This window comes from Lasioglossum baleicum, unplaced genomic scaffold (assembly GCF_051020765.1).
Source record: "Lasioglossum baleicum unplaced genomic scaffold, iyLasBale1 scaffold1492, whole genome shotgun sequence".
Classification (NCBI taxonomy): Eukaryota; Metazoa; Arthropoda; class Insecta; order Hymenoptera; family Halictidae; genus Lasioglossum; species Lasioglossum baleicum.
Window position 1 is genome coordinate 10,906 of NW_027470551.1, and position 25,374 is coordinate 36,279.

General features: G+C 36.2%; 1 protein-coding gene across 1 annotated transcript; it reads right to left on the reverse strand.

The window, feature by feature from the left end:
- LOC143220732 (alpha-tubulin N-acetyltransferase-like) lies at positions 1-23,933 on the reverse strand. Its single transcript, XM_076446332.1, has 8 exons — positions 23,830-23,933; positions 14,954-15,103; positions 11,085-11,256; positions 5,463-5,604; positions 2,818-2,923; positions 2,473-2,560; positions 1,892-1,938; positions 1-283 (listed from the first exon to the last, which is right to left on the reverse strand). Exons 1-8 carry the CDS (start codon positions 23,931-23,933, stop codon positions 1-3), a joined length of 1,092 nt encoding a protein of 363 aa, XP_076302447.1.
- Between the last annotated feature and the right edge of the window lie 1,441 nt (positions 23,934-25,374).

Consider the following 25,374-nt stretch of genomic DNA (forward strand, 5'->3'; position numbering starts at 1 on the left):
TTACCACAAAGGAGAGTGATAGAATTTCAAATCTAATCGAGTATGTTGGTTGGTGCCAGCTACTTCTTGGCTACACGAGGGCGAAGGTTTCATATTCTTTTCAACTTTTTCTGTTTCCCGTAAAATGGTAGCCAGAGGAGTTGGTTGATGGTCTGACAGAGCAGGTGTTGGTACGGTCGACAGTTCGCTGGAACGTTGCTTCTGTTCCTCTTCCGAATAAAGACTCAACGAACGTGGTCGTTCTGGTTTCAGTTGTGTTGCAGTCGTTGTGCTTGATTTTTCACTGGAAACAGTAACTTCCCATGAAGATGTCGTGGATACATATTTGGCAATAACGTGCATTCCACGATCACAATTCATTTGCCGTGATTTATATTATTACGAAGCTATTATAATTATAGTAAGAACACGAAAAACAACCAATATCGATTTCTTAATAAATAACAATAGTAAGAAATGTAACTAATGCATTACTATTTTTTAAATATCAAGTAAGTGAAACATTTTGCCTTTTTCGCAATGGACAATCATTTCGCATTTTTATATAATAAAATAAAACAATAAAAACATCGCGACATCGATGTTTTTGCATCATACGAAAGCGAGTACACCATGCATGGATCACAACTTTTACAAGTGACGCAAAAGAAACTACTTACTCTGAAAACAAGAGTAAAGGGAACATGTTGCCATTGTGCAGAGGATTTTGGGGGATATTGAACTGGTGTTTTCATGGGATTGGATTCGCTTAATATCTGTCAACGAGAAGGAAATAAATATGAAGTCCATGCAGCACATTCGGTGAATACTTTTTAATCATATGCACAAATGCGAGTGTGATCAGTTGAAAATAATCGATGCGTATCACAATAAATAAATATAACATATATACAGACATACATGCGCGAATTAATCTAACGGAAAATACGTGTCCAATAAATTAACCATATTTGTGCGTTAAAAATGAAATAATAATATGATACTTATATTTTAAATTATTCTTTCTAAGAATCAAACGTTGAACATCCTTTATAGCATTTTTTTTAAATGTACCATTATGTATAGTACAGCTATTCTTATATTATTATTTTAATTCTTATATTTCTCTAGCTTTATAAAGGATATCCATTTTATATTTACAATTTATAAACCAATAAATCAAACAATTAACATCGTTACATACATAGTCAATAGTAATTTCATTCGAATACAATACGCAGACAATCGTGACATTGAAAGACGCAAATTTGTCTCTTTATAACGAATTGATGAAAGAAATCTTAAAATCAAATAGAACGTCTCGTTACCAAAGTCTACTATCCAAAGAAAGCAACACAATTAAATATCCTTGCGTATTTTTATCGTCTACCAAAGAGTATCGAAGCGATGTTGCTCAACCCAAAACCTCGAGCCAACATTCAAGAAATTAAGCAAGAGGAAGATTGAAGAATTATACCTTATGCGCGTTCAAATGTGCGCTGGCAAGAGGTAGCGTATACACATTCGGTGTAAAAATAGTGAAAGCCGTTTATATCGCGTATTGCCGTGTTATTCGTGTTTTCCTTAACCCTTTAGCGACTGTCCTTACTGCCTTACAGTCTCAATAAATACATAATGTACCATTATAGAATATATTCGATATTTATCATTTTCTAACACGTGGCTACTTGTTACTGCACATTTAAGTCTTTCATGTAATTCAAGATAAAATCATTTTCTGTAGAACGACTTATCTAAACATTGAAGCATTAACCAAAGCTCCAACGCGTCAAATGACCAGGAGACGATTTCTGCGCTCTCCATTCGTAAAAACAAATTAACAGCTAATTAATACATAAGCAACTTTTGCATGACCATTCATTATGGACGAATGTCTTTCGACTTTACTCACCCAGTACGCTCGGCGGATGGACCAAGCATAGCGGTGTTATGGATTATCTAAAAAGAAAAAGCGTTAATGCTTCCTTAATAATAACGTTAACAGTGTTATGTCTTATTACGGGCAACACTATCTTGCGAATGTTAAAAGCTGCGTTTAAAACTTTATTTTGAAACGATATTTAGTCAATTTTTAATAGAAATATATTATCAAATTACATTAAGGGATTAATTTAAAATTATAATTACATTAAGTATTCTTTAGCTAATTTAGAGCTGTTCAATACAAAATCAAGTAGTTCAATTTGAAACGGTATTTAGTAAATTTTTAATAGAAATATATTATCAAATTACATTATGGGATTAATTTAAAATTATAATTACACTAAGTATTTTTTAGCTACTTTAGAGTAGTTCAATGCAAAATATGTATTTAATTTATATTTAGATGTATGTATTATATAGCTGGTACAGGAATATACATTTTTACCGTCGTATTTTAAGTACAAAATTGGGCGCAATTGTAATATAGTGTTTTTGTCCTTTGTATGTGTTTATCAATTGCTGATCCACATTTCATGGTACTGTACTTACGTTGGCCATGGAACATGGTGGTCGTGCTGCGGCATATCTGCCAAAGGAAGTACGCGAAATAGAGGAAGAGTAGGGAACACCATTCAAACTGAAACAAAGGAGAAAATTATTAAACTGACCTTTTTGTGGAATAACACTGAAGTATGTAGTATCGATAACTCGTGAAAAATATTACAGAATTATCCAAACCGATATTTACTAATATTTATTATTTTTGTAATTTAATATTTTGAAATACTCTGGTTACTTTACTAAATAACGCAAATTACAGTACAGTTTTTTCATTCTGAAATTATTTCAAGCGAGTAATTTTACCTCTTAATTATCATAAATAGTGAAATATACCTTGAGTTATTTTTTGCAAGATTATTATGTACGGAGCTGGATGTACCGATATCAACCGTGGTTTTTGGAGGCAAACTATATCTATTTGTTCTCACATCTTGATGTTCTGTAAAACATAAAACAAACGGATTACTAAATGACATTACATTAAAACCGAAATAAACATCAAATTTAAATATACAAGAATAAATTATCTTAACCATAACCATTAAATATATTTATATGATATTAAAACCTGAAAGAGAATAAGAACTATCTTTTAATAATACACTTGAACTTTGGGTTAGCAGATAATCTCTTCGGATAAAGTTTACCATAATTAACATTATGTTAATAACCAATACTAATAAATATAATAACAACCATTAAGTATAAATTATGGTAATAACTATTAAATATATTTAAATAACATTAAAACATAAAAGAGAATAAAAACTATCTTTTAATAATAATACACCTGAACTTTTGGTTAATAGATAACCGTTTTCGCTTGATCTCTTTGGCTAAACTTTACCATAATGTAAAGTTTAAAAATTTCATATTGTACCATACGTTATTCTATGTAAAAAAAAGTTAGACAATTTCGTTCATAATCGACGGAATGTCGAGACAGCGAGTTTGTCATTTAAGGACAGCTTGGAATCGATCAAGCGATTTACATAATAGGACCAATTACATAGGATGACATTGACCGCGATTTTATGCCACTGCAGGTAAGAATCGCCGATTTAGGGCACTTGCTGACGAAGGACGAACTAAAAGAAGAACTCGATCTCCGATCCGCCATTCTCGTACCTTTAATTTCAAACCAGATCGACAATGGACTCATGGACGACCTTGCTCTTTTATGGAGTCACCTTGAAGACGTGATACTCGTCAAATTTTTAAGTTATCAGAAATGGTACTTAACCTTTCGTTAAGTTAAAAATGAATAACACAAGCTAATAGTGAACAACAATTTTTATGAAATAAACTTATAAAACGGTAATTACGATTTTATTACATTAAGGTATGAGTTCTTTCGTTTCTTTTATACAACAATTAAATCCTTTTTTTAAAGTTTATTCGGGAATTCCTGAAGATCTATCAGGTCTAGTAATAATTAATGTTTTTTCATCAACTTAATCTACAAACACGCGATACATAAGAAAGTGCGAAGCGTAATTAACAAGCTTCGCTGCAGAAAGTTTGCGGTGGAACTGTTTTATTTCGCGAATCCAGGGTTAAAAATATGGCGGATGAAAAGCGTATTCGGCATTGCGCGCTTTGCGAGTTCCAGTTGGAAGAAAAGCAAACGAGGCTGGAAAAAATATCCGTACTGCTGTAGGTCGAGATGCCGTTGCGTAGCGTGTAGTGGACAATTGGAAAGGTTAGCTGGAGCTTTGAGAGAAAAAGAACACGCACTGATTAATCGGAAGGGCGTGATTCTTCGTCGCGATAACGCAGGATCGCACACCGCAAGAATCATGGCGGAAAAACTACGCCATTTCGGATGGGAAGTTCTCCCTCGATTTGCATATTCTCCAGATATTGCCCTTCCGATTATCATTCGTTTCGTTCCTCGCGAAATCTTCTTCTTGGAAAACATTTCGACAACGAAGAGCGCGTGAAAAATGCCTCGACCGAATTATTCGAATCGAAATCGTGAGAATTTTACAATAGAGGGATGAAGATGCTACCTGAGCTTTGGGCGCAATTAGTAGAAAGCAACGGCAACCATATCGTTGATTAAATTCTACGACATTAATTATTACTAGACCTGATATATTAAGATTGTCAGTTTTGAACTTTTCTTCTATTTCTATAATTTTTTCTATAATTTTTATATTCTATTTTCTTTTCATATTCCGCTTAGACAATTTCGAAGAATTTTTAGTTTTTATACGTCTCTTCATATTTATTATTTCAGCCGATGAATTTCATTAATGAAATTATTAAAAAGGTTGGCCGTTAAATTAAACAGCGCCAATTAACTATACGTTCGTTAATGATTCACCAGCATGATCAGCATTTACTTTGCACTCTGGTGGAAATTCTAGCACCGTGGTCGTTAACGAACGAAACCGTAGGCTCATTTTTTCTCGACCAACTAATTAGAGTCGTAATTGTTCAACGAACTTCCAACGCTTCGAAACTTCGTTCTTCTGTTTTTGCATCGAGAAAAAAAGCGACAAAGACAAAGTCGATTAAAGTATAACGTTACAAGAACAAACCTTCTTACTTTTCTGCAAAAAAATTACTTACAAGATTGATACCTTACTTTTCTGCAAAAAATTACTTACAAGTTTGATATCTTTAGGTACTCAGGTTCGTCCCTTTCATTTCCTCCGATTCTCCTGTTTTCTTCCTTCCAATTGCACAATACGTTATAAATATTTTATAACAAAGATAACGAAAGTTATTTAACACTGGGACTACTAAACCTGTTAAAACGATTACCTGGTTTCGGACTTTTTGCTTTTTCTTTAAAAAGGAAAAAGAGAAAGATATTTAGGCTACCTATCACAGGTGAGTAGGTCTAGCGTTAATTAATAATTAATATGTAAGTTATAAAACAGGCGAAGTGTTATAGAATTTATAGCACAGAGTTTATAGAGTTTATAGAGTTTATAGTAGAAAGAAAAGAAAAGAAAAGAGATACGTACCGTCGTCAAAGAATCCTTGAAAAACGACAAATTTGTTGTTCTGTGGAATAATCTTCGAGAGACCGTAGTATTTGTCTAGGAAAGCTAAAAATTTCTCCGAAGGTCTATCGATCGCCAGTTTCACGGGCCTAATATTCTCCTCCTGAAAAAAACAAAACAGCAGTCAGTATTTTCATTGGGAAAACAACACAGAGGAAAATTGAATATCTTAATCGATACGTTCGTTTCTCTAGATAATTTTCCTCGGCTTTGCTTACACGACGTTTAAATAAATGAGTCACACAGTATGCCGAAGAATCGAAACGAGTTCAGTCACCTTTTCGGTTACCTTCGACCGTAAAACCCACGCATAATGACCTTTTGTCACGCTCCTCCTTAAGATCCTCTAATAATTTGCCACCGTGGCTGAATACTACCATTTCTAATCGAGAAACCAGTCACGAAAGCAACGCTTTCAACGTGCACCTAATTTTTTCTTCACATTCGATATTATCCCTATGAGAGGAGGAAAGAAAAATTTTACACGGAAAAGAAAAATTTCGAGGACAACGATAGCGAAGTCTTATACAAAGTATCGAGGTGGAAACTAGTCACGAAAGCAACGATTTCAACGTGTAACTAATTTTTTCTTCACATTCGATATTATTCCTATGAGAAGAGGAAGGAAGAATTTTACATAGAAAAGAAAAAGTTTACATAGAAAAGACAAATTTTACACAGAAAAGAAAAATTTTATATAGAAAAAAAAATTTCGAGGAAAACAATAGCGAAGTATTTTTATATAAAGTATCGAGGTGTCGATAAAGCAATTTTTACCTTTCTTTTTTAAATATTCAAGAATAAGAACAACAAGCTTTCAACGTGCAACTATTTTTTTTGACATTCGATATAATTCGTATGAGAATAGGAGGAAAACTTTTACAGAGAAAAGAAAAATTTCACAGAGAAAAGAAAAAATTCGAGGAAAACAATAGCGAAGTATTACACAAAGTATCTAAGTGTCGATAAAGCAGTTTTTACCATATATTTTTTTTTTAAGTATTCAAGGATAAGAAGGAAACATCGTATATCGCAGAGGTTGCATGGAGATAACGTTCGGCAAAGGACAGTTAGACGTACAGTTAGGTCGAGGAATAGTGATTAGAGAATTGCACGCAAACCGTGATTTGGTTGGCGAACCGAGGACTGATTCCGCGAGAAATCAGCGATAGAAAGAAAATGAGAATCGATCGGTGAATGTGAACGAGTACGAAACAGGTTGGAGGGACGCCGAAGGAGGCGTGATAGAAAAGAAAAAAAAAGAAAAAAGAGCCAGTCATTACTCTGTTTAAGGACTGTGGCTTTGTGTTCGCTCGTACGCGTTCCGGTCTCTGCGCTGTTCCAGCTGCACGGAAAAATAAGAAATCCTTCATTTAGACTGCTGTGCTAACGGTACTCGAATAGTAACATGCTGCCTCTTACATCATTCTAGGCGCCTTTCCTATTCTTTTTACCGTTGATTGGCGCACGGAGAAATATCAAACAACTGGAATTTCAACCAATCTCTCAGCGAAATGTCTACCACGCCATATTTGCTTGGTTTAAAAAAGAGAAGATTAATAACAGAATATATAAAAAGCAAAAGCGAGTAAGTATTCCTTTCACATTTTCAATTTAGTATAAAATAGACACGTATAAACTAAAAATACGATTTTAGAATATTAAGTAGAATTCTTTGGAGTAGATTAACTTTTATATCGTCTAGTAATAATTAACGCTAGATTTACGGGACCCGTCAATAATAAAAACTCTAATAATTAATAGATTTAATGAATTTGTATTAAATTTGTTAATATTGTAATTGTTTTTAAATTAAACTCATGGTCTTGTTTTTTAAGAAAATACGTAGCTTTTTTTACCCGTAAATCTGATCGGTGTCCATAAAAATAGGTATTCAAACACGTCCGTAAACCTAGTGTTAACGTCGTTTTCCAGTACATTTTTAAAACTAACTTATTTAAACGAAACAAAAGAATATAATCGATGACATAGTTGCGGTATTTTCTACTACTCGAGCCCATAGCTCAGGTAGCATCTTGATCCCTCTATTATAAAATTCTCGCGATTTCGATTCGAATAATTCGGTCGAGGCATTTTTCACGCGCTCTTCTTTATCGAAATGTTTTCCAAGAAGAAGATTTCGCGAAGAACGAAACGAATGACAATCGGCAAGGGCAATATCGGGAGAATATGCAAATCGAGGGAGAACTTGCCATCCGAAATGGCGTAGTTTTTCCGCCGTGATTCTTGCAGGATGCGATCCTGCGATATCGCGACGAAGAATCACGCCCTTCCGATTAATCAGTGCGGGGTTCTTTTTCTCTCAAAGCTCCAGCTAACCTTTCCAATTGTCCACTACACGCTTCGCACGGCATCTCGACCCAGAGCACTACGGATATTTTTCCAGCCTCGTTGGCTTTTCTTCCAACTGGAACTCGCGAAGCGCGCAATGCCGAACACGCTTTTCATCCGCCATCTTCTTACCCTGGATTCGCGAAATAAAACGGTTCAAACGCAAACTTTTCTCCGCGAAGCTTGTTAATTACGCTTCGCGCTTCTCTGTGCGTATCGCGTGTTTGTAGATTGTGTGGACGAAGTTAGCAACAGGCAGGATTTAAAGGAATACTGAAAAACGACGTTAATTATTAGCAGACCTGAGATATGTGTATACACTGTTGCACGGAGGAAATAAGATTATACTGGAATAATGGTAAGACTCGGAGAGAACGGAAGTGTGCTGTTGAAGGTATGCGAACGAATCTTTGAATACGCGTACGGCTTACGAGCGGGATCGTGTCCCGTGTACGAAATTACTAGCCGCCTACACGTAGAGGATGTGAATCGTGTTTCGACGGTGTAAACGGACATAATTACTTCCCGAGTAAAAGCAGAAAGGCGTCCCAGCGATCTTGATCTAAACCACTTCCATGGAAATCTTGCGCAAAACCAGGCTGTCGCTCGTTAAGTCGAACGTTGCGAAATATCGCCGTTTCGCAAATGCTTGTAGGCAAACAAAATCGAACTGGACAGACGAGAGGAATTACGCGATGAAAGGAGATTAACACGCTCGGTGTTACACGAGATAAGAAAATATTCAGCGGCAGAATCACGGTAAAATATTAAAATAAAACTCGTAATTAGAGAAGGGTGAATCGCGCGTGAGCTGGTTTCTCGGAATCTTTCATCTTCCTTTGTGTTTACGTTAATTAACAGGTTCGTTGCGCGTGTGTCGAGGATTCAGGTCGGTTATACGCTATCCACCAAGATTTCAGTTTTATATATGTTATTATCGAACTTTCTGCTAATTTTAGTATTAATTCGACAGTGTTTCGAGTAAAGAATTCCTCTGACTGAGTTTGATTAAAAAATGTTTGCTCTCTATGCAATAGGCGCAGAATATTAATTAAAAAATAATAGAAATTTGAAGAAAAAAGATTCGTTTATATAAAAAAACCGCGTGTAATGTGAGAATAAATTTTGTATGAGAATCGAGCAAATATTTTTAAGTATTGTGTATATTATTATCGTACTTTCTGCTAATTTTAGTATTAATTTGAGTCGTAAATTTAAAAAGTGTACTTGTTTCGAGTAAAGAATTCCTGAGTTTAAAAATAGACATATATGATCTAAAAAATGCGATTTAGAATATTAACTAGAATTCTTCGGAGTAATTAAGAATTTCGTCCAATCTTTCAACGAAGTGTCTACAATGCGATATTTGTTTGGTGTAAAAAAAATAGACCTAAAAGGTTTAAAATTTTGCTCTCTGTGCAACACACGCGGAAGATCAATAAAAAATAATAGAAATTTGAGGAAAAAAGATTCGTCATAGTTCACGTGAGATACACACGTGAAACCGTGCATAATGTAAGAACAGATTTTGTATGGAAATCGAGCAAAGATTTTAAGTCTTGCATATATTACCGTGTTCTCTGCTAATTTTAGTATTTAATTTGATAGTGTTTCGAGTAAAGAATTCCCTGAATTTCTTAAACAATTTTTGCTCCCTATGCAACATATGCGGAATATCAATAAATAATAATAGAAATTTGAAGAAAAAAGATTCGTCATAGTTCACGTGAGATACACGCGTGAACCGTGTATAATGTGAGAATAGGAATATTGTATGGAAGTTATTTATTGACGCACGGTTTAAAATAACGAGAATTAGGTCGGCAGGGACGTGTTAAATAGCATAACGAAGAATATACTAGACTATCTAATGAAAATGTTGCTTATGGAAGATTACTTATCGATACACGGAACGCGTTACAATAATAACGCGTCATTGGTTCATCGAGTTTTTCTTTGTTCATTCACAAACGTACGCGCAGAGAATTTTATAATTCGCGTGGATTTGAATTTCTTATAAGCCAGGGAAAATGTACGATTCGCATGCTAACCGCAGGCTCTATAGAATGTTCTGAACCGAGGTTAATAAGCTTTAATTACGGAAAAGTACCGCACTGGCTGGCAATCGTATTAGTTGAGCACCGTGGACGAGTGTACCTGGTGAATTCACGTGTCGGCAAAGCCAACAGCACTTGCTGTGATTCTGACAGAAGTGCAGCAACCATAACAGAACAGAGGGAAAAAATCTACTATGCCACCGATTCCTTACCAGCCTTTTATTTCTATTCCACGAACCTTGCTTGACGAATTCCACGTAAACTACTAGACAGTCGATATAACGTATTAACACTAAACGTATCAAGTTTCCAAATTTAATTTAAAATCGTACATTCATTGTTATTTCTTTAGCTCGTTTGACTTTTTGTAAATTCTTATATATCGTCCGATTATTCAATTTCTCGCTTTTCGTTTTTTTCCTAGCTTATTTTTTACAGTGGAAAATTCTTTACCTATTGGTACACCTATATTCATGGTAAATTAAACGATTAAAAATAACGAATCGAGGGAAATTCTTCGAATTAAAAAATACGTACAATATTGATGGCAATGGAAAAATTATTTTTCGCTATACTCCATGCAACTTTCATTCTAAAAAAATTTGTTCTAGCGAATAATTTTTTATCCACTGGTAATTATATTCACGATAAGAATATGTAAAATGCAAAAGCCCAGTGCGTTTAGCGTTAAACATAGAAATTGCTTATAAAAAGGAATTAAACTAATTTACGTTGCTTTCTCTCATTTCCATTTCTTTCTTCGCCAATTAATTTCCCCTCTTTCTCCGAAGAAGCTAGTCGATTTATCGAACAAACTTCTACGTAAACACTTATCATAGTCCGTATCATTTAACATCAACTCGACAATGCATTTGCGATATTTATTATCTTAACACTAGCTTTACTTATCTAAATACTATCTAATTACTATCTTATAACCAGAAGCGTGACTCGATATTTGGATCCAAGGTATTAAATCGTTTTCCTCGTTTATACGTATATTTTAATCTCGACAACGTGAAACGAACTAGCATCGACATTAGCTAGTTGCATTCGCAACGACGTTGGAAATCGCAACGTGAACCTCTGGTTTGCATTCCGCACGGTCCACCTTCCTGCCGGCTGAAACCATTCATTCCAAAGGCATTAATCGAAGAATTGCATAACCACTTACCGAGAGCATGTGCTGATAGAGAATATTTCCAAGGCCCATGCGTTGCCGTGACTCGTGCACGTAGAAGTCCAGGATGCATCTTGGCTTCAGCTGATAATGAGCGCCAGTCTCGTCGAACATGAAGAGGTTCTTCGATCCGGTCTTCAACAGTCCCACCACGCTGCCCAGTCCGCTGTAAAATCGAAGCAAGGTTGTAACATTATGCGATGATGATTCACCGTTTGCGGTCCATGCGAGGTTCGCGTTCTTAGACGTAGATAGACCGGTGCAAAGCTCGGGATATGCACTGCCGGGTTTCCACCAAGATCACTGATTCTCAGGAACTTGGCGAAACGAGAACTGGATCACCGTGTCTACGTCAACCAGCTGTTTTTAGGCAGCTCTCCATCTGCCGAAATTCACACTTTCCTCTATTCGCTACGATGTATCAGCTCTGGTAATAATTAACCCCTTGACATAGAAATTAACGCTAAACCTATCATAATTTAAATCGCTATTTTTCAAATTTTTATTAGAAATTTCGCGTTCCACTTTATTATCTTAATCATTCGTCTTCGCGAATTTTCTTAGGTAGGTTTAGCGTTAAATACACTTGATGCGATTGAAAAATATTATTTTATTTCGCTAAGTTGGACTAGAGAATGGAAGTAGAAAGGGAATATATATTTTTTTTAAATATTGGATTTTTATTGATAACATGACAAGGTTCGATTAACGCTGTAACTAGTGAAAAAATTGAAATGATAGTAAAAATATGGATAAAACGTCGAACACTTTTTATAATTGACAAAGGCTGATGACACGATTGGTTTGAATTTTTCTCCGTAGAATAAACTAGAGCGTGTTTCTCGGTGCTGTGGAAAACGACATTAATTATTACTAGACCTGATCTTGCAGAACGGAATCTTCGATAGAGCCAATAAGACTAGGTTTCCCAGTCGAGATTAATTTTCAGATTACTCCCTGATAAGGATTGACAAGGTTTGATTAACGTTGTAACTAGCGAAACGATAATAAAAACATGGATAAAACGTCGAACACTTTCTATAATTGATAAAGGTTGATGACACGATTGGTTTTAATTTTCCAAGTAAAAATGTTCTCTATATAATAAACTAGAGTGGATTTCTTGGTACCGAGTTAGGATTCGTTAAGTTCTGCCATGTTGTTCGTACTCTTCCCGCTCGAGCAACTATCGTCTCGACGAGAAAGTTGTTTAGACTCTTAAACACATGGCAAAAAGGAAGTCCGCGGAGAATACGCGAGGAAGAAACTCGCCTCGATTGTTACTACTTTTCATGCTTCGTACGCTATATTCCTGAAGAAGCAGAGAAATTCTCGGGTGACTCATACGGAAAGTAAACTCGAATTTCTTTGCAAACCAGCTTTATATCGGAAATTAACGAAAATAAATGACATCAACTTCGTGGATAATACATAATAACATATGATATAATCATCACACGCTTCGCAACTGTTCAACCTAATGAAACATCGCGTCTGTTAATTTATTTTTAATAAATTGCCATTTGTAACTTGACATCAACTTCATAACCAACACAACTATGGAAAAAGTTATACCTTATAACACACGAGATAATCGTCGAGCACTTCGAAACTATTCAACCCAATGAAACATCGCGTCAGCTAGTCATTATAAATTGCCATTTGCAATTTGACATCAACCTCGTAACCAACACAACCGTGAAAAAACTTATACGTTATAACACATGAGATAATCCTTGTTCACTTTGCAACTATTCAACCTAATGAAACATCACGACTGTTAGCCATTATAAATTGCCATTTGCAATTTGACATCAACCTCGTAACCAAACAACCGTGGAAAAACTTATACGTTATAACACATGAGATAATCGTCGTGCACTTCGCAACTATTCAACGTAATGGAACATCGCGTCTGTTAGTCATTATAAATTGTCATTTGCATTCGACATCAACTTCGAAATTAATAACTGTGGAAAAAGCTTATACGTTATAACGTATGAGATAATCGTCGTGCACTTCGCAACTATTCAACCTAATGAAACATCGCGTGTGTTAGTCATTGTAAATTGCCATTTGCAATTCGATATACGTTTATATGGACATTCGAAGAATTTCACACGCTGCCTGGTTTCCACATCCATTATCGATATCCATGATCCAACGTTATTATAACGAACCGTGTAACCCAAGCCAGATCGATTGTATCTCGGCTGAGTTGGCTTGGTCGCGAGGATGGGAATTCGAGCGTCTACTTTCAGTAATTAATATCGTACATCGCGATAGAATGGCGTGAACACTATCTTTAGAGCTTCACGAGTCACCTATTGTCTCTGCGGATACACAACTGTACCAATAACAATCTTTTACCAACAATGATGGTAACAGGAAATAGGACAGAGACACGAAACGTTTCGAACGAGTACACCGCGGTTCAAAACTTGCCAACTATTTGCCAAAGCGAATTATTCCATCGTTTTAAACAGATTTTATAAGGTTCGACTTCGAACTTGTAACGAAACTAAGTCGAGAGTGTTTAAGATCACCTGCTGCGAATAATGAACTAGTCGATAAACCTTTTCTAGTGGATTTTCATCGCAGAATTACGAGACAAAGCCGGTGGCTTAATAAGGAAGCCTCTTCTTAGAGACAGGCTTTGGTAAATAATTGGAGATCGTTCGATCGCTTCCGAAGAAAAGCTTCGTGAATTTGTTAGAAGATGATCGATACCGTGCAAACGGATTATCGAGAAACTCTACGGAAAAATAACCGAATCATGGATAATTCGGTACCGTGAAAGAAAAATCAGGTTTTTAATGTTAATAACGTGTCTTGAAAAATAGTATAGAGCGGAAAAGCTTCGTGAATTTGTTAGAAGATGATCGATACCTTGCAAACGGATTATCGAGAAACTCTACGAAAGAATAACCGAATCGTGAATAATTCGGTACCGCGAAAGAAAAATCGGGTTTTTAATGTTAACAACGTGTCTTGAAAAATGGTATAGAGCGGAAAAGCTTCGTGAATTTGTTGGAAGATGATCGATACCTTGCAAACGGATTATCGAGAAACTGTACGGAAGAATAACCGAATCGTGGATAATTCGGTAACGCGAAAGAAAAATCGGATCAGGCGTGTTTCTAAAATGGTAAGAACGCGTTTTGAAAAGCGGTATAGAGCGGAAGGATTCTGCGAGGATGGGAAAGCTGCATTTCTGCAGGGGAGGCGACACCAGACATATTGATCGTCCGACCATTTTGCACGCCACGAAACCCCTTATATCCTGGGAAATACAGCTTCCTTTCCGGCTCGGGTTGCGCTTTTCTAGAGGGTCTTCGTCGTTTACCCACGATTCCACGGAAGCAATTAGATCGAGCAATTTACCCAAGCAGGAATATTTAACATTTCTGAAGGAGCACTCCTCGTCTGGCTGCAATAATTCCACTTTTCTCTTTCTTCTGTAGCAATTTACTGCTGCTACTCGAGTGACTCGTTTTTCTTTCCAATCATTAACATCCTTCGTTCTAACTTGGGATAAGTTAGCATTAATGAAAATAGTGTAACAGCTGGATTTTAAACAGACAAGGAAACGGATAAAAAACAATTATTTAGAAAGAAAAGAATTGAAAAAGAATAGAGAATAATTAACGTGATGCAGAAAATAATAATTTTAATCGTTACATTTTCTATTCGAGGAAACGTAGATTCCTGAAATATCGCAATTCGTGGAAAATTAATTAATTTTGTTATTCGACGATAAGGTGTATTTCCTATCTAAAGATTAACTTACGAATCTACGATCTTAGGTCTGAAGATTACTCTTTATCTAAAGGTAAACAATACAGGAAATTGAAAAAGCTTACTTGTTAGCTTCATTGTCCACTAATAAATAAACTACATGGTCCGTATCTCGAAGTCTTAGGGCGTTGGTTATCGACTTATTCAAACCTTGGGCTCTAGCAGAAGCCTCGCCCATGTCGTCGAGAACTCTGCTCAATTGTCTCTGACATTCGCTGAAACAAATAAATTTCCTTCTTAAAAAAATCAATTTATAACGCAAAATTATCTAAAAAAAAAAATTGTTATTCGTTTTAATTTAAGTCTCCTTCCAACCAAATTTACTCGTCCAAGGAACACGTTCTTATATAGCGTAACGTGTACGCAGAAACACAAGCTAGATATTTTTGAAGAAAAAGAGACTTTGGTAAAAATTCGACCTGGATTTCGGAATTATTCGTTGCAACGTTATTGCAAGGTGCGGTTTACAACTTAAATAGCACGAAACAACTGCTCCACTTTCAACTCTCTTCTCTTTTCTCTTGCCTTTTCCTCGTATTATCGCTTTATTTCGATGCTTCCATCGAAGACAGACTGTTCTTTTTCCTTCTACTTTACGATGCTATTTATTTTACGAGATTTTCGATTTCTTCCGCTGTTCGTAGCGTGTGCAAAAGTTAATATATAATTTAACAATTAATTCCAGTCGAGTATCTGTCACATTTGTTTTGCAGAAAATTAAACAATCGAAAGAATTAAGCTACTGATCTTATCAGGTATAAAAAACGAGCGTTGTTCGGCGAATTTTTATTTGCGAGATTAGAAAATCAGGATACTTCAGAGAATACGTTAAGTTGGCTTTCCATGGAACTGATTGTTACTGAACACGAAAGATAATAAAATTTCCATTTTTCGTTCCACTTACAGCTGACCCTCGGACTCACGAGAGAAAGCAGATTAGTTATCAGTGAAAGGCATTTTGGCATGTCGTCAAAAGATTAATCATTTTACCTTTTCTTTTTCTTTCCTTATCGCGCAACGAAGCTTATTTTAAACGGTTCCCAAATTATGGTAATAACATCTGGCTTTACGGTACAAAGAATCGTGACTCGTTACACGAGATCAAATAAAATAAAAGAAACTACGTAAACACTTTCTTCTGAGAAAGCTTAGAAAACGCTTATTTTATTATACTTCGTTATAGTATACCGTTATTAGTCGTTGAATCGTGATAATTTATACGGGAGACGAAAAATATCGTTTTGCAAAATTATTGCAGAAAACGATAATTCTTCGTCTTCTTTATACAATTTAATCAAGTATCGTATTTTGACGAACATTATTCGGAGTGCAAAGGGTTAATATTAATTTAAAATTATAAATTATATTAAAAATATAATTTATTAATTAGAAATTCCAAAATTTTCTGTAACTTCAAAAAATTGAAATTACCGTGCTGATTACCTTTGTGTCATTTACGATTTCACGCGTCGTTCGTTTGTTTTGTCAGGCAATTACGCGACAATAGCTTGTCCGACTTCTTTTCCTTCGAACACGTTGGTTCGTAAATCGATTGCGCAACGCGATTATACGTGGACGCTTCGAAATTGGCGTCTGAGTCAACCGCGTCTATACTCGACCTCTGTCATCCTCTGGTTCCGCATTGCCCCCCGTTTCACTCTGGCAAACTGAAAATTGCTCGCGGAACCGATCCACCTGTCGATCCACGTAAATAAAGCGTATTCGTGTGTAATGGTAACAGCACCTGGTGCCCTCGTTCATGGCACGCGTAACGAACACGCGTTGACTTTTGCTTATTCCTGTTAATCGCCAAACGTTCTGTATAGAAATCGATCGTTGTATCGTATTCGCATACCGTAAGCTAATGCGTTACAAAATGCGACCCAATTCGTGCACTGGAATTGAGCCAATGTGTCGTTTTGCAATGCAAATATCCAACGATTACGCTAACGTACAGACATCGAATGGAACGATGATGGATCATCCAGGTCCACGCATGATCGCTGGAAAATTTGCCGGAAGTTGCCACGTGCTCCCAAGGACGCGAGTAAATTATTTTCGGCTTTTGAGACTCTGTTGATGATCGATCGAGTTAACGCGTTGAATGCAACGCTAATTTTATAAGGATTGTCCGTGACGCCGCGATGAATTTTCTATTATGCCATACATATAACGATAAAATATTATCTTCGATAGATAAGTTACAGTGTATAATCATGTTTGACATGTCAACTTCGACAGGGGTCACCGGTGACTCCCGTGGGGCTGGACTGCGATTAAATTATAAGTATTGTCATTCGTTTAAATTATATATATTTCTACGAATCTGGGCACGCCGGTCACCGATGGCCCCCATGTCATTCAACGTGTAAAGGAAGCTTCAACTCGAGACAGTAGAGTACTTCAATTTTCACTAGCTTTAATTAAGTAAAGTATCACGTGTTCGAGAAGACGAAAGTAAACGAGTTTGGAAGTTGAATCTTTGGATAATCGATTGCGTTTGAGAAGTTTCTACCCCTACGTGACTAAGTCGCGAGAATCTTGAGCTTCAATTGTGAGTAAACAATTGATTCGAGAACATTTTTGCAGTTCCGAAAGTAAAGAGTAATGTTTTATTTCCTTTTTACGAAAGTTTCTTCGTTATTACAGAAGTTTCGTAAGGGAGATTCGTGTAATTAACTCTACCCAATTACTCTACCTTGTTCCCAACGGAATGATAATATAATATTGTATAGGAAAGTTTGTAACCATTATCGAATTTTGATAAGAGAAAATTTGGAATGCGAGAAAAGTGTTTTTGATAAGAGAAAAGGCCACTGCTAGTTAACGCGTTTGAAGCAAGGAATAAAGAGTTTTATTATACGAGAAGCTTCTTTAATTATCGCAGAATTTTATTCCTAATTCGTAAGATTTAAAAACTCGCGAATTCGAGTAAATAAAAATTTCGCAACTCTAAGCTCACAAAAAAATACATTATTAAAACAAACATCGTGTGGATGCTTCTGTGTACAACGAAAGACGAAGAATCTATTACAATATTTAATGTTCCATCGCCATTAGACCTGAAATTTATTTTCTCATCACTATTCGGACCTTACGTAAATTTAAGCTCGAGTAAATAATAATTTCTCAATACGAGAAAGTTTACTCAAGATTCACTCAAAAATGTATTATCGAAGTCAACATTGCGCGATTGCTTCTGTATACAAGGAGGAAGCAAAGAGTCCATTAAAATATTTTGCATTCCAACGCGTTAGAATTTATTCTCGCTATTATTGTCTAAACTTTGCATACGTGTCGTTCAGGCAACGCTAAGTTCCTGTGAATCTTTACGAGATTATTGAAATCGTGCCATGTAATATGTAAAACAGCCACGAGCAAATACGAGATTATTTCTCGGTTAAATGTATTACCTTGTTTCAACTGGAATTCAAGAAACCCATTTGACTACTTTTCTAAAAACAAAGCTGAACAATCGTTCGATATAATCTTCCGCGTTGATAACAGTCGAATGCTTATCAGAGAATCTAAACGTAAATAGTTGATCGTATCAAGACGTTTTATCGGCGATATTTCTTCGTATCGAGCCTTGGAAACTACTGGGTTGTTCGGGAAGTCATTTCGTTTCTTTCGGTGAAAATGAAACACGATTTTTTTACAGCCACGTTTCACGCGATCACGAACGGTCGAATTCGACAAATTTAACCTCTCGGCAATCTCGCGAGTCGTTATTTCGCGGTTTGCATCTGTCGATGCCTTTATTTTTTCTTCATCAGCTTCAACGGGTCTTCCGGAACGTGGTGCATCTTCGATATCGAAATTGCCCGAACGAAATTTTGCAAACCAATTTTGGCATTGTCGTTCAGTCGATGCATCTTCTCCGTACGCATCGCGTAATTTTCGCCTCGATTGAATCGCATTTTTACCTTTTCGATGGTAAAAGAGTAAAACACGCCGAAAATGCTGCTTTCGATTTTCCATCTTTGATAGGGCACCGAACAAAAACTATCGCAAAGAATCGAACAAAATTTTTCACGAACAAGCCTTCCTATATCAGCTGTCGAAATATATAATGATTGAGAAAATACAATTAGATCCTCCGTTGGGAAAAAATTACTTTCCGAACAACCCAATAGTATCGATTAGCTTTTATTCCGAGTTTCGTTTAAGACCATCATCGGAAACTGGTAAAACGCGAAACAGAGTAATTCGATCGGAGAGAAAAGGAAAAAATGAAGAAAAGTTTCGAAGCTACTTTCACGAGAAAAAGAGGAGCGTTTTCATGAATTATCTATCGAAAACGATGAATCGTTAAAGAGCAGTGCTGTGAAATCGTAGTAATCGTTTTCTAAAATCACCTCCGAGAGATACGCGTAGAGAAAATTGCTTTCGATCATTAATTAAGCAACGTGTTCGTTAATTTTGACGAAAAGGACGACGTAGAAAATCTAAAAGTCGGATACATTTAGAAATGATAGGAACATGGTGGATATAAATCATATCAGCTTGGCGTAATTCGAATGTTTTCGTTGGGCGAGGCTGAATAATTTCCTTCTTGAAATATTAAGCCATGATTACAAGTGGCCATTACTTCGCTGATATAACATACTTTGCTCGGCTAATATAGGCGAGATTTAAATTGGCACGATAAAGTGCCGTGTGATGACGGAGAGATCGCTAACCCTATAGTTTAACTGCGTGGAACGAAATAATGCGAAATTTATAGGAAGAAAATCATCGTTTCATCCTTTCCCTTCGTTTCGTTTAGCTTCGCTTATGATTTTTACTATCGAGAATTTAATAGAAAAATTGCTTTCCTCGATAAAGACACGAGGTTTCTAGTTAAGTAAGAAAAAGAAAAGTAATTTAGGAAGTGAATAACTATACGAGGAGAGTATTATAAAAGTGGCTTGTTAAACGAATCATCGAGCATAGCCATATTTCTAAACTTTTACCCGATGATTTACCGCGTTTTACTTTTCACGATCTACGGATTATGTGTTTCAAGTTATGTAGGTTAATGTTATGGATGATCTTCATCGGGGAAATATTACGTGTGTGTTCGAGGAAGGATCAAGGTGATCGACCAAGTCGATTTATCGTTCGTTCCCATTCGGTGGAAGGCTTGAATGTTGCTTGCTCTTCTTGTCAAGCTAATTCAGTACAGTCGGGATAAACCAGACGAAGAATCCTGAAAATATTTGGCTCTTGTATATTTATGTTTCGATATATAATAAATAACTGCGTGTCCAACTAAATTTCGCCTGTAAATTTAATTTAAATTTAATAAAAAAAGAGGACGATACTAATTTACACTAAATTACACTAAAAGAAGAATCTTGAAAATATTTGCTTCTTAGATTAAATTTTAAACTATTCAGATTAAGCGTAGATCAATTGATACCAAAATTTCACGTGTTTATATTAATGTTTGAATATATATGTAACAAATAACAGCATGTCCAATTAAAGTTCAACTTTGAATTTAATTTAAATTTAATTAAGAAAAAGAACGATACTAATTTACGCAAATTTTAATTTTAAATCAACATCGATAAAGCGAGTTTGAAGTAAATAATAAAACAAAAAATTACATTGTCAACAGTGACGTTAAATTTTGAAAGTGTAAAATACAAATCTCACTAATTTCTTCAAAAAGGTGAAACATCGATGATCTATAAACAGGATAAAAGCAGCTGTAAACAATACACTGTTGACATAATATTTTAGAAACAATGCTGTTTCCACGGGATACGTGTATCGCAGCTACCTACACGAGAAACTCAATCGAGATCGGTTACCAGCAGCTCGAGGAACCCGGTTTAACCAACCCAGAGCATGAGACCTTGGTCAGGGATGCTCAGATGCCGGTAACCTCGGTCAGAAAAGCTCAGATATCGTGGAATTGCACCGAAGCCACTCAAAGTACGAGCGACCTTGCCAGAAAACCAGAGACCTTGACCGAGGATATCTAAAACTCGGGAAATCCAATAAAAGACCTAAGCATCCTGTCCTTTTTTCTTTCGAGCAAATCTCTATAAGGCTTGAAGAAGTGTCCTAGCCTAGAATACCCATAACATTCTAATAAAGAACCTCGTTAGAGACGTCTGGAACTCGAGACTGACGATACAATCTACTTAAAACACGAAAAACCTTGCCAGGATCCAATACTTCGTCACGAATTTCCGTGAATACTACCAATCATCGTTCAAGAATGTATACTCGTAAACAATACTTAAAAAATCCGATTCTATTGAGATATATATCTATACGAGATTAAAAAGCGTCCACGAGCATTAAAACCATTTCTTTTTTATTTTAAACGAACAGGACGAACACGTATTGAAACAGAGTTTATATTTATATACGAGATTTTCTATCGTTGAAACACGTGGAGTGAAAAATCCGAAAATCGTGAAACAATTTCTATCGACATGCTAGAAATGCGCAACAAATTTTAATACGCAGACTGTTGACGAGCATTGCATTTTATTTCAAACGAAAAATAATTCCGATCGTATTTAAGGAACACACGTTTGTCAAAAAATTACGGATAAAATTGATAATTCTTTACGAGAAATTTAGAGTGTATTTTGATATAATTACGTCTACTATCCGATGTATTCTGCCATTATATTATCTGGCTTACAGGTTCTCATTGTTTTCTTAGTAAAGTGTATTAAAAGCAAAGTCTTTCTAGATGATAAGTGCAGAATAAATATATATCCGATTTTAATTAAACACTCTAATGGCGCGAAAATAAATATTACCCAACCTCGCTAATTGGACACCCGAACCTACGAAACACAAAAACTTCCAGATAATTCGTGGCGAAAAACTTTTAATTTCATCGACGCGTGGAACGATGCAGATGAACCTTAAAGGGCCAGGTGCAATTTGTTTGCGAACGCATTATTTTCAGCTGCCTGGTTAACCCTGTTCTAAACGCCCACGCTTGGAGACAATAAAACCACCGAGGAGACTCTCTCGAGTGAAACTCGAGTGTTTCCTATATTCTTACACCTCGGTATTTCCTTCGGTGCATGAAAAAAACGAACCAGATAAAAGATAGGAGAAAAGATTTTTAATTACTCGAGTTTATCTGCGAATTGCGCGGTGGAAAAGTTTACGAAGAAGAAACCGTTCAAGTATAAATAATTCGAACCAACGTGCATACGATTTCATTAGATACGCCAACTGTAAGGTGATTATCGTGTAAGTTTTCTCAAATATTCGTTATGCAACGGTTTATACAGATGAAAAGAGCAAGAAACCCAGACGAATGCTGTTTTATTTTACACGCGCGCCGGTAGATGGGGATATTAGATGCAAGAGCGACGTTTGATTTGAAAATGCGGTATTAGGGACCAATGAGAAGGCAACTGGCCAGTTTCCCGTAGTCGATACAAGGCAAATGTACACCTACACAACTATGCCGCAATATTACGCATTTTAGAGACAGCGCCAATCGGTTATTAACAGATAACGCAATCTCCGTTAATTTTTCAACTATGTATAAAAATATTTCATCTTATATAAACGTTATTAATCGCACAGATAGATAAGGAATATTTCATTTAGAAATACAAGTCGGATTAAAGTTCACCGTTTAATTCGTATTATTGGCACTTGTACGAAAGAACGACGATGTATAAAAATATGGAAAATGAAATTTCAGCGATTTAGTTAACCCTTTGTACTTGACGATTTTTTTTTTTTTTTTCGTTACGAAGAAAATAGTAATTCAAAGGCTTTCCGACATAAAGTCAAATAAATAAGAAATCGTGTAGGAATTAAGACGTAGAATTATTTTACTTCGACATTCCACTCATCGTTGAGTAATCGAAAATTTGATATATTAATTAACATCGAGTTTTATTCTTCATCGATATTCTCATCGATGTTTTTTCATCCATTTAATCTGATTAAATGGCGACTGAGGCTCACCCTATCGAGTGCAAAGGGTTAACACTGGTATCGAAAACAAATGCGATTATTCGATCAGGAATAAAACTCGTTTGATGTTTTAAAACGATACATAAGAAATAGTATAGAAATAAGACGTAGAATTATTTTACTTCGACATTCCACGCATCGTTGAGTAATTGAAAATTTCATATATTAATTAACATCGATCTTTGGAATGAATATATCTTAATACTGATATTGAAAACAAATGCGAGTACTCGATCAGGAATATATTGCCGTATTGTAGCTCAGAAATAAATTTACCGTAGTCCACTGTCTGATGATACACGAATCTTTCTATGATAAAATGTTTTAACCCTCGTAGAAACGCCTTAGACACGAATTAATAATATGAAATATTCATGTAGCAAGAATTACAAGCGAATTGAATAATTCCTTAGAAGCAATAGAAAGATTGTTAAATGGTAATATCTCCTGTAGGAATTGAAACACGCGTTCGCGTGTTTGTTTCATTGACATTTACTTTCGCCATCGATTTGCCAGTAATATCGGCCAATGTGACAGTGTCAATGTGCCCGAACGTGTCGGATATACATAGTTGATCTGCGTCACACCAGGGAGAACCGATTATGCCCTGAGAAGTCATCGAGACGTAAGAATCACTTCGGATAACTATGCCGATGTCATCGATGCGAAGTGAAAGTACCTGCATGTTCCATATTACGCTATAACCTTGAAGATGACGATCGCGATAAATAACCTCTTACGGTGCATCGATTTTTCTCACCGCTAAATACCTTCGTATTTATAAACAGTAGAGAAAAAGAATTTCTAACACCGCTAATCATAAGCAAGCGGATATTTATAGCTCGTGTTTCTTTGTATACGCTGTGTTTAGGATGTAACGTGGTTCGAAGCAAGAACGCCGAGACGCAAGGTTTCGACTGTAAATACGCGAAGGTATTATTTGTGGTTGCGAAACGACGATAATAACGATTAAAGAAATACTCACTTTAGTTCACGGCGATCGCCTCTGAAATTCTCTGGAATGAGGGTATGCGTGACCTTGTTGATCTTTCTGGGCAAGAGTTTATTTACGTTGAACTTGAACTCCATCTCAACGGGTTTTTCACTAGGTCGGTTTCACCGATTTCCACGCGCAGATACGTTTAACGAACGGTCCTTAACCTTTCAACGCTCGTGTCACTTCACCCGATCCACCACCTTCCAGTTTTTTTTCGAAACTGTCTCGAACGATTGTCCTGAATATGGCGGTCAATGGCATCCACCGAGCCAACTTCACTGCGCCTTTTCCGGGGGAATTACGATATTTTTCATACTCTTCGGGATTCTACCAGAGTCATAGCTAAGCGTGGTTGATCATTCAAACGATTCGATTATTCGCCATGTGTCATGATCTCTGTCACACGAATTTCCTCGCTGTCACGTGCTCGTATGTATTACGATGAATTCTATTCTGGTTCCTCTATGAATCTACGCGTTATGCTTCCATCGATACGATCGGAATCTCAAGTTTCTTGACACCGCGACCAACACTCCGGTACGAGATTCCTTAAATCGATCAGTCCTGCATAGACGGCAGAATTACTTCGCGGTCCGTGTGCAACTGATTAGCCATCGTTGCGACGCCGCTTTTTCACCTCCAACGACTAACAACAAGTTGCAAGAGAAGTTAGGTGATACACACCGTGTCGTATCTTCGATAATCTGACAGCTAGGCGATATGACGATGACACATGTCGGAGTAGCCGAGACCTTTGCGGCGTGCGAGCTGATTCGGACGAACGATCGTAGAGCCGAGGTTTACCATGTAATTAAGAAAGGGAAATTTAATAATCACACGGCGTTTCACCTGACGAATCGCTGGAAGTCTCACAGTTTACTGGCGAGCGGTACGTTCAATTTTTTCCTGAAAGCCGCGAGTCGCGCCGAGATGCGCACGCACCCGACGGCCGCCAAGCATCACGATACCCTACTGCGCATGCGTCATTATTCTTCTTTTTCCCAAAAATCATTCGGATCATTTTTCATTAAATTAATACATCCGTGTAACAGATATCGATATTTCGCTATAAATACGCGATTAAAATACGTAAGACTTAATCGGTTTTACGTCTAAATTATTTATTAATCGTATCGTATTTTTGAAGGTTATCATGAAAAAGAGAAATACCTTTTAACATACCTGTTATCTCGTTTTATTTACTTTCCAAAAGCACCTTCGTTTGCGTAAATTAATTTTTGTTTCATTTACGTTTTTCTGTTGTTTTATAATTTAATTCTCGCTGCGATCACTAGATGTCGTTAAAGTACCATCGGCTTAATATCGACGTAAAACATTGCATGCTTCAGGCGGAATGTAATGGATCGATAAAAGCTGTATTTTATTTTTATGAAAATAAAATGCTTAATTAGATGCATATAGAATGGATTATTAACGGGAGATAAGCGATTGGGAGATATCGATGTAATTATTTCTTTTCGTAAAATTTTGAATTACTATTTGGAAGTTGAAATTCGGAAATAAACATTTTTA